General features: G+C 27.0%; 1 protein-coding gene across 1 annotated transcript in view; it reads right to left on the minus strand.

The window, feature by feature from the left end:
* The window catches only part of LOC100800333 (formin-like protein 1), a gene marked incomplete at its 5' end in the record, with an annotated part of 4,943 nt that extends 4,915 nt beyond the window's left edge, over nucleotides 1-28 (minus strand). The window contains one exon of the mRNA XM_026129073.2: nucleotides 1-28. This exon is cut by the window's left edge and continues 2,002 nt beyond it. Coding sequence (XP_025984858.2) covers nucleotides 1-28 — 28 coding nt within the window.
* Between the last annotated feature and the right edge of the window lie 11,565 nt (nucleotides 29-11,593).

Here is an 11,593-nt window from a genome sequence, read left to right on the forward strand (position 1 = left end):
GAGAAGAAGATTTGTTAGAGTGAGAGTGGGAAAAAGGTTGAATCAGATCGACAAAAGGGGAGAAAGTAGATGGTAAAATTTAGGTGGTGGTGGATCCAGCTAAGATTCTGATTTTGCTGATGTTTTGCTATTTCCACTCCCCTCTTCTGCTTCTTCTGACCTTCTGTGTTCTGTTCTACTCTTCTTCCTCCACTTTTTAATTCTTTTTTTATTAATTGTTATGGTAAATTTGAAGCAAGTTACATTAACACATTCAGATTTTTTTTTTAATTATGCACAATGTTCCACTTGTCCATTCTATTATAAATAGATTAACAATCAATACAATCAAATTTTTATAATATGTCAATTTTAAATATTTGTTAGTATTTGACATGATCACTCTCGTTCACAATCCCAACTGAACAATGTGGGAAAATGAGTATTCTTCAATCAGGACGATGTTAGGAAATTAAGGATTCAATTTCTCTAACTGAAGATGTATGTTTTAAAGTAGAAAATATCCTCACCACCATTAATTAAAATATTAATAGTTGAGAACTGTAATAAAGTTATATATATATGTCAAAATTTTTTAAGTTAGTTACAATTTTAATAGTTGAATTTTAATCAACGGATATTAATATAGTTCACCGTCTATGTTACATTCCTCTCACTAAATTAAATCTAAAAGTAATTTAAAAATTGATTATGCATGCAATGTACATCTATTTGAGTTTATCACAACTCTTTAGTTTTTCAAATAACAACAATATCTTTTTATTAGGAGGAAACAAAAATCCCAAAAGAAACCATAGCTTGTAGTAATAAATGCCCATAGCATCTGAGAAGAATTCCAAACAAGAAACACATCGTCCAATGGAGATCCATGCTTGGCTAACCAGTCAGCACAAACATTTTCCTTCCTGATTATGATAAATTAAGTTGGACCTCCCAATACGAGGATAAGAGTTGACGAATCCTAGCTACTATGATTGCAGCATAAGGGTGCTATTGATTCAATGCTCCCTTGACAAGTTGAATAGCATATAGAGAATCTGAATAACAAATGATCAAATTAATGGTATCCTTGCTCCAAGCATAGTGAAGACCATGAAACAGCGCAATGAGTTCAACATTAGGGTTCCTAAGAAACCTAGTAACCAATTTTCCTGTGAGTCCCTAATAAGAGCCCCGAAGCCAGATCTTCCTGAATTTCCTATAGAGAACTTCAATCAACATTAATCTTCATGTTGAAGCATTAACAATCTGTTTGGTAAGGAAATCCTTGAAGGTTATTATGAGGTTTGTAACCTGGTTGAGAATATACCACTCCATCCAGACTTCATCTTCGAACACTATAAAAACATTTTATATTGTTATAGCATGCTCTTCTTACCTTAAAATAATATAATAATATAATAATGTCATTTAATTTGAAAAATATTTTAATTTAATTATGAAAATAAATTGTATTATTTTAATGCTTTATGTGCATGCAAGTTTTTAAAATAAAATAAAATGTGACATTTTTATAATTATAATTACAAAATTATTTTTAAAATTAAATATCCTAAATGTTGAAGTCCCACTGTGTAGCCTGTGATAGACTTTTACTTTGCTGAAAAAACAAAAACTGTCGGTTGTAACTTGTAATACCAATACCAAATATCCTACAATTATGTAGCACTTTAGTTGGACAATTGACAACAACAAAAAAAACATTTTAATGCCTTAAAGTTTGGGGAAAAAGATTCAACAAAGGAAATTACCATAAAGAATAAAGAAGAGATGCAAAAGAAAACAAACAAGCTTGTCTTTTAAGACGCATTTCCCATTATTTATGAATAGTATTTTTATTTCATCATTGAGAACAAATTTATTTTTTATTCATAAAAATAAAAAATCTATATGTAAAAGATTAAAAATTTATAATAACTCACATATACCTTATTTAATTATCAACCAAGTTAAGATTCTCTTAATTATGAGAATTAATTCTCTCTAAATTAAATAATATCATTGTAAGTGACAAATTCTTCATCTAAATACTGTATTTGTTTATCCAAAACTTAAATTTTAAAAATTTTGATTAAAGAAAATGAGTTATGGACAAATTGGTATCTACGGACCCTTATATGCGGATGTCGGTCACCGAAAACGGTGCGTTCCGTGAGCCAGCACGCGCCCCAATACAGCTTCTTCAAAGCATCCAAGATCCTGGTCAGACTAGTCTTACGAGAATACTTTGCACAATTGCACATGTTGCAAAGCACTTGTGTTCATGTCGACGTCTTTATATTAATTTTTTATTATTGTTGCCATATTAAACAATATTTTTAAAATCATATTAACTGTTAAACAAATCAAGACACTAATTCAAAAGATTTAATAATTGAATACTATCATGATTAAATTGGTATTATTAAAAAATATAAAATAATATTGAATAATACCAGAAATTAATGAAAGTAAAAATAAAATTTAATAAAACTCGACTCGAATGAAATACTATATAATTATATCTTTATCTAAGTTTTAACAATACATAGTATTTTTTTTATTCGGAAAATCAAACTCAATTATTAGAAAATTTATATTAATTCGCACACTCGAACCCAAACCCTCAAGTCAACTACTCAGTACTAACCCGAAATTACATACAAGTTATACAACATACATGATGTTTATCCTGCATGCTGTAGCAATTGCCAAGCCAACATCAAAAAACCAGAGTTTGGATACAATAACTAGGATTCACGTACCAATCATAAAAAGAGTAGGAAAAGTTCTTTACTTTCCCATAAAGCCATGACCATTCTCTGAACCGTATTAATTTCACTATTGCATCAAAATCCATTTGTTCCCCTTCAAAGACAATTTTATTTATGTGACACTAAATGGATCAAGCCACTGCACACCAAACAACTCTCCACACAATAGTTTTATTCCTTCCAAACCAAAAACAGTCATGCATAAAGAAATATTTTTTGGGATCCCCCTGGTTAGCAATCTGAACCTCAATCCATTTATAACAGTTTTGCCAGATTCAATATAAAAACGGACATGTGAGTGAATATTAAATGGTTGCTATCCTCCTTTTCCCCTGAGCAGAACAGACAAAGTTGGTGTTGTTCTTCCAACAAGATGTTCCTACATTACAGATTTTTCCCTGTGAGTAACTCGTTTTTTATAGTTTCCACACGAAGATAGCAACATTGTGGGGGATGGCAAGCTTCCAAAATGACCTGTAGAAAAGGACATCAATAAATTTGTATTTTCAATTAGAAACAAATATGTGTTTGTAACGGAGTAACACCCTGTTAAGATCAACTTTGACACCAATGAATCTTGCCCATCCGCCACCAAACTCGCCCCTTCCAATTCGTTCATGAAACTAGTAAACATGGGTAATTTTCATTAGAACCATTGTCTCCTCCAATAAAAATTTCACCCCCTATCATCTCATCCTTTTGATTCGAGTTCATAAACATCTCCCATACCTATCCTCAAGCTTGTAATTTCCCATCCATGGTTGCTCCTAAAATTGGATTAACCTTCCATCTCTCACCCTCCAACATACATTTTTGTCAAACCACTGGTCATGTTTCTCTTCCTCGCATGCCCCTACAAAGTCCCTCCACCACAAAGACTCATTCCTAGATTTCCTCTTAACAAGCAACGAATTACCTTGGCTTTATTTAGAACATAACACTTGTTGCCAAAGGCAATTATGACCACCATATAACCTCCATCTCCATTTCCATAAAAGAACAACGTTAAATAACCTAATATTTTTACACTCAAACCTCATTTCTCCCTTGGCATAAATTTCATTTTCCCCATTATGACTCGCAGTTATTCAAAGTATTAAGTTAGTTAGTTCAATTATATTATAATTTATTTGATTGATCTAGGAAATTACTAAATTAAAATAGAAGTATTTCATAAATTATTGTACTACATCAACTTGTTATATTTTTTGGTTTGCCTATAATATTTTAAAATTTTCCTTTTTAATTTACTATATTTAATTAATAAAAATATATTTTAAAAAAGACAACAATTTAAAAATAATTATAAAATTGAAAATATACTTTTATCCAAAAAAGAAAAATAAAATTTCTATAAAATTTACATATTTTTATTTTATATGTATTGAATAGTTTAGCAGTTAATTTCATTAAATACTTTTACTGTAATAAACTAGTTTAATAGTTTTAGTCGATATTTTGATAATAAAAAATTACTTTTAAAACTCTTATATCAATTAATATTTATCATAGGACCATTTATTTTGAATTTTTTATAAGTTGTATGAAGGGAAAGCATAATTTAAAATTTTAACTAATCATCATCACAAAAATATAAAAGAGTTTTGTTAACATCAATTTTAATGACTTATGTTAAAAAAGGATACATATAAAAAAAGTTTTATTACATCATAAATATAAATCGTATTTCTTTCCTTTTTTTCTTAATAAAAAACCATTTTTCATCTCTTTAACATGAGAGGTTAATGTTAATAAAACCTAATTTTAATTAAAAATATTTGAAAAATTCATTTTATTTGTAAATTTAGAAGGTAGGTATAGCTTAATTTATACATTTTCCATAGATATTAGACTTTATAGGAAATAATTGTTTCATGGTATATTACATATTCTCATATGCATTAGCTTAGATAATCAGCATTCCTTACTTTAATTCCATAAAAATATTATAATTTGATTGACATAAGAAGGGTCTCTTTAGACTAGTTATTTGTTAGTTGGCTAGCTTATGATAGTAAATAAAATTACAACTACTCTGTTTGCGGTATGTTGTAAAATACAATCAACTTTTTATTGTTGATTTTTTAAATGGTATCGTAGCTCCTATGCATTCTTTGGAAATTTGTTGTGCCATTGAGTACTTTTTTTTACAAGTCTCTATTAAAATTGAAAATTAACCCTCAAATAAAGAAAAAAAATCAAATATTTAAAATGTCATTATATACTATTATTGCATATATACTGTGATGGTAAGGACAGTTTTTGTGATTAATTTTTCGATTAGGTCGCACAACTTTAGTTTGAATTTTTTGTTACCATCATAGTGCTTTTTTCTAGACTTAGATAAATATGGAATCCAAATAAAAAAAAGAAGCTAGCACCACAATTAGGACTTGAACTTTTTATAATTAAAATCAATTATTGGAATTGTTAATTAAAATTTAATATATATGTAAGTGACAATAAAAAAGTTTAACTATAAAACAAATTAGGAGTGTGAATAAATGATTCCTTAGATCATTACAACCTTACAAAATTCTTGACGTCAATGTGTTCCTTTTGTTCTACATCAAAATACATTTTCGGATGATCTTTCCTCATCCAAGAATATTTTTCCTCTCAAGCGCGTGGCTTGATTAAAGTATAATTAATTTCTGTAGTTAAGTCAAGTTATTAACGAAATTCTCTTACTTATAAAAAAAATTGTAGTTAATAGCTTGAGATTAGATTAAGAAAACTACTTTTTATTTGGTACGAAGAAATTATAACAACTAGAATAACTCTGAACTTTATCAACGTACGTTAAGGTAACGGTTAAAATTACCGTTTTAATTCATTGCATCTGTCTACAAAGGGAAAAAAAAGAAAGATCGAAAAAAAAAAGAGCAGATCTAGGTGACATGCAATGCAATTCATCAATGGCTAGTGGATATATACTTTCGTATGTGTCTGGTTTCAGTTAAACACGATCTGAGATTCCGAGTTTTGGGTAACAAGAAAAATATACTTTTGTGGAAAAGTTATTAGGGTATATTTACTTTAGTGAAAAAATAAAAGCAAAAATTGAAAGAAAAGAAAGAATAAAAATAAAGAAAGTTTTTTCTCTAATTTAATTTTATAAAAACAATAAGAAAATATGTATGAAAAAATAATTAAATATCTATAAAAAGATAAATAAATATGAACAAAAATAAGAACAAATTTTTCTTTATATAAAAAAAAATATTTTCATTTATGTCAATTTTAAGGCATCCTATACATTAAAAAAAAGACATTCTTGAAGAGTAACTCGTGCATTGCACGGTAGAGAAAAAATGCAAGAGAGGGAGAGAGAAAAAAAGTAAACGAGAGAGGACGAAGAGGAAAAAAAAAAAAAGACTCATATACAGTACTACACTAAAAAAATGGCACATACTACACTATTTTTTATTTTCTTCTTCAATAATAACTTAATGAAAAATTTGTCCAAACTCAACTTTATGATATTATATATATGACTTGTCAAGAATATTATTAAAAGTTAGTAGTAAAAATATATATTGAAAATCACAACAATATCTGACAGTATGTAATAATAGTATTTCAATCATACAAAAATAATTAACCTTTATTTACAAAAAAAAAAAAAAAAAAACTTCTGAATCAAATAAAGTCACTGTAGAATAGATATTTTATGACGTAAACTAAAAAGGTGGCATGCAATAAATGTGTGCATTACGTAGGTGCCTGAAACGGGGTATAACGAGTACACCACAATTACCCACTGCATGGTGCTTGCGTAATAATGGCAGTAAAATACAATCTTAGAATCCATCAACACACAAAGTTTCTCGTCTACGTGTAATGTGTATGGTCATTTACCCTGACAGAAATTATTATTCTGCTTTCTAACCCCATCTTTTGTTTTTTCTATATAATGAAACATACATTTCATTTCAAAACCCAAAAAATAAAACACGTGAAGGCAATGTATGTAATTTCATTGCCTAGAGCCCCGGATTCAGAAATGTGCAGAGAGAGGTACGAGTTTGGCATGCACACTAACAAATTTGTGAACAAGAGGGTGGTCGGCATTCATAAATTAACCCCAACCTGTGTTTAATAAAATTTATTTGTACTACGTGAATAATTGCCTACATTTTTTATTTTCTCAAAAGTAATACAAAAATTTATTAATATTTTAGAATAAACTGAACGGGCCGTATACATATATTGAGCTCGATAAAATGTTTCTCGAATAAGCATGATAAAATTTAGGTCAATTTTGAGGAAAAGTGAAAAAAAAGACGTACTTATTTATGCCTAAAGTCACATTTAGTTTTGTTAGAATCATACTAAGTCAGTTTTTCTATTAAAAAAATTATCCAATATACCAATAACGTATCGGCGGGAGTGGAATACGTTTAACGAAATAAAATAGACATCAAAATTGAATTTAAGTTATCCTAGTGTTTGTGTAAGAGATTATAAAAGAAAGAGATTTTATTTTCTATAGAAAACTCGTTTATATGAGTGCGAAATTGGGCTCCACAAATTTGACCAAAAGTTGAAACTGAAAACACACGATCATACGTACACACGGATCATGAATAATTGAATATTGAATGCTCCCCCACTTAGCCCACGAGAAAGGTTAACATTGGTCACTTGACATACTCCAAAAGTTGTCAAGTACACTTTAGCATCATCTCCAAGTCAGCTTCGTAGCTACTTCAACTAAAAGGCTAAGCTGAATGATGCACATTGGCTTGATGCTTCATGCTTAAAATTATGGATCTTGTTACGAAATGTTATTAATTAATTAGGATATTGATTAAGAAGTTAAAAAATAAAATATTTATTGTGTAAATTATGAGGGTAAAATAGATCATAAACAATATAATTTTTTTATCTTTCAATAAAAATATTTTTATTTTAAATTTCTTAATTAATGTCCTTAGAACATTAATTAGTATTTACCAATAAATATTATGATAAATTATATTAACTATCATGAAATTTTCTAAAATTATTTAATTTTTTTACTCCTATATTAACTCTCAGGAGTGATTAGTGTAATCTATTATAGAGATTATTGGTTGCTAGGCATATCACGTATTACATTTATAATTTTTTTATATATATTTCTTCTTTCGCCCATTCTTATATGCAATTTTAGAAGTGTCATTTCAAGTTAGCATGATTCGTTCGGGTTAACTTATAACATGTCAACTTATTTCGATTAACTCAAGTTAAGTTGATTTATTACATGTTTGGTTGGTGCATTAAACTATCGCTAAAAATGCTTATTCAATTCCTTTGTCAATTATATTTGAAGATTTGAACATGGTTAATGTGCAGGAAAACATGGATGCTGGACATAGATCCAAACACACTATTAATTGTAAGCTTAAAGTTTGTTATAGCTGAACCCTTTGTAGATCTCGAGTCAAAGAAGTTGGCACATAGGTCACTATCTTTTTTAAAATATTAAAAAATTAAAAATTATCAAAACAAATTAACTTTTATATAACAAGTTAATAAAACAATTTTCAATCACTGTAAACTAAAACGAAAAAAGTAGGTTGTCATTTCTACCATAAAATAACAAAATATAATATGTAATGATTGAAATAAATTAAAATAGCATGCACTAATTGTATAAAAACGCTGATAAAAAAAACAAATTGTATAAAAAAAATATTTAGTTCTTAAAATTGGCAATATTATCAATTAATTCGGTCCTATTGAAAAAAAAGGGTAAACTTGGTCTCCAATAATTGATAATAAATTTAGTTCCTAAAATTATTATTACCGTTAGTTTTATTTCTAACATCATCAAATTAATTATATTAATTCTGTTCTTCAGTTGGCTCATTATCGCTAATTAGTAATCAGTTTGGTTTCTAATTTAAATTGATTGATACGTATCTAAGTCAAAGACTCAAATAATTAATAATTAATGAAGTTAGGATGCAAATTAATGATCCTAATATTAAGAATTAAAATCGCCAACGATTGGCAATTTCAATAACCAAAATTCTTCTTTACAATTTTTCTTTGCGACATTCTTTACAGATTTAAGATTTGAAATTCTACAGGCTAATTTGATGTTTCATTCAAAAAATTTGTAGAGTTATTTTTAAACATTTCAATTAAAGTATTTATTATTTTGTACTTCATGGACATTTTTCACAGACTAATCCAAATAAAACACAATATATATATATATATATATATATATATATATATATATAATAATTTAAATTAATTTTTATTAGCTTATTAAATATATAATTAATTATGTATATTACTATAATTTTTAAGATTCAAATATATAGAATTTATTATCAAGTACTTTTAAGACAATGTCTCTGTTTCTCATCTTCTATCCTTAATAATAATAGTATGGACTATATATAATGGTATTATCATTATATAAGCAACGAAAGGCAAAATAATTATTAGTACGAGAGTATCCACGAAGAAAAATGATAACATCCATTATTGAGAAATTGTGTACACAATACAGCCTAATTATTGAAATTATAATGATTACAAGGACAACGATCTTCCTTGGTAATTATGATTCTATGCTGAATAAATTAAGCTGTAATTTGAGATTTTATTGTGACAATGAGCAGGCTTGGAACATCATATCAATGTTACGTGAAATCATTAGTACTAAAATTAATATACAAAACCAGTGGTAGAAAAGTTGCTTTTGCAGGCGTGCTCTTCTGTGCCCTAATGATTTTATCGTTTTATTTATTTATATATCAATATAGTGACTTCTTAACGTACACCTCTTTTATTTTAAGGTGCATATTATTTTTTTAGTTAATTCTATTCTCTTCCTTTGAGAATTATTTAAATTATATTTTATTTATTTTATAATACGTACTCCTCTCTTTTAAGAAATAAATATATATTTTATATTTCAATACTTTATACATAAACAAAATTCTTAAGGACAATGAATAATTAGGAAAATGTCTCTTAATGATATTTTAGCCTTTTCTATAATTTTTAGTGTTTCATATAAATAATTTTGTATTATTATTGTTAGTGATTTTAATATTTTAGAATGTAAAATGAAGTTTTAAATATTTTTATTATTAGTTTTGAGTTTTTATCTAAAAATTTTATTTTGTCTTCTAAACTCATAGAACTGACAATAAATATTCAAAATTAGCTAATAATCATGTTGAGAATCAGGATGCAAGAAAAAAAAATCTTTAAAATGTTCATGTACATTAAAATTAATTTAAATATAGCACATTGATTTTTAAAGGGAGTAAAATGTATAGTTTTAAATAAGAGGAGAGGGAAGTGTGATTTTAGTCTCTCGAGAAATGAGAATGTAATTCATCCTATTTTTTCTTTATGTTATTATCGAAATGATATGGTTTATTTGTTTTATTTTTTATGTTGATTTTATGTCATTAATGCATACAAGTTATAAGAAGAATGTTAGTCACATTTTTTTTCTAACAAGCTTTTAAATATATTTTTTATTATCAGTAAAATATATTAATTTAAAAATATATAACTCTCACTTCCCATTAAATAAATTCTTAGTGAATTTTATTAATAATAAAAACATTTTAAAATAATTTACAAATTATGTTACTGCTACGTAATAAGAAAGTACCATGGTTGAATATTTCATGCCCTTTTCAAAACAAATGTTAAAAAACTTAGTAAACATTTTACAATTATTTCGGAGTATTAGACTTTGATGAAAGAGATATGGGCTTATCATTTTTTACCTATCATTTGGTTTAAGCTTCACACATCTAACGCTTTTTGATAAGTTCCTTATCTATGTTTGAAAAAAATTGGCATTTACCATGGTTTTGATAAGAAAAATAAATTTAAAACCAAGGCTACTTAGGATTTGGGTATGTACTATATATTTTGAAACACCAATGCTAGCGATCAACATTTGAATTTTGTACTATATGGTCATTTTTTTAATTGTTAAATAGTATGCTATGAAAAGTTTTGTTCACATAGGAAGCAAAACGCCCAACCGACCAGGACACATTGTGCATTATGCGAAAAAAAACAAGTGTTTCCAATGAATTCTGCGCATATTTTTGTCATTGTTTGAATAATAAGAGTTGGAGTACATGGCATGCTTCCTATGAAGGAGACAATTCTCAATTAAAAAAATAGTTGTATATATGGTTCAGAATATACAATTCATTTGGAACAACAAATGGCAAGGTAGATCAAGGATCAATAGTATTCTGTTTTGTAATTCAATTTTAGTCATTTATTGCGGCTGGTAAACCACTTGAGATTTGAGAATATGGGCATAAGTTGAACATTTAGGGTATATGATCCCATAAAGGTTGCATGTCATATGCGAATACAATGGAAGAAAATCACACAAAATTGATTAGTTAGGGTGTGTTTGCGAACCAGAAAAAAAAAAAAAAAAAACTTCTCTCGTTTCTTTAATTTTGTTTTGCCTTAAAACACATGTTTTTTTGTTAAACGTGAATTTTGACGTTTAATCAAACACACTTAATGCATTCATTAATCAAGTTATCCACATATTACTTATTTTGATATTCCAGTCTTCAAATATCGGTCTTTATATTATTTATAGTTAATTGTATTTTTTTTTTTTAAAAAACAAAGGGTAAATTTTATTGTTCTTATAAAAGTTTGACTTTATTGTATTGTACTGAATGTTCGGCTTTAAAAGCATAATAAAATAAGATATTTATTATCCTTTTAGTCATTACATTTTTCAAAAAAATTGTTTTAATTCCTTAATTTTTATATGTTTTTAATTCTTTAACTTTTTCTTTACATGTTAACTTTTAATTTTTTTAATTTTTTTGTTA

The sequence above is a fragment of the Glycine max genome, chromosome 7 (assembly GCF_000004515.6).
Source record: "Glycine max cultivar Williams 82 chromosome 7, Glycine_max_v4.0, whole genome shotgun sequence".
Classification (NCBI taxonomy): Eukaryota; Viridiplantae; Streptophyta; class Magnoliopsida; order Fabales; family Fabaceae; genus Glycine; species Glycine max.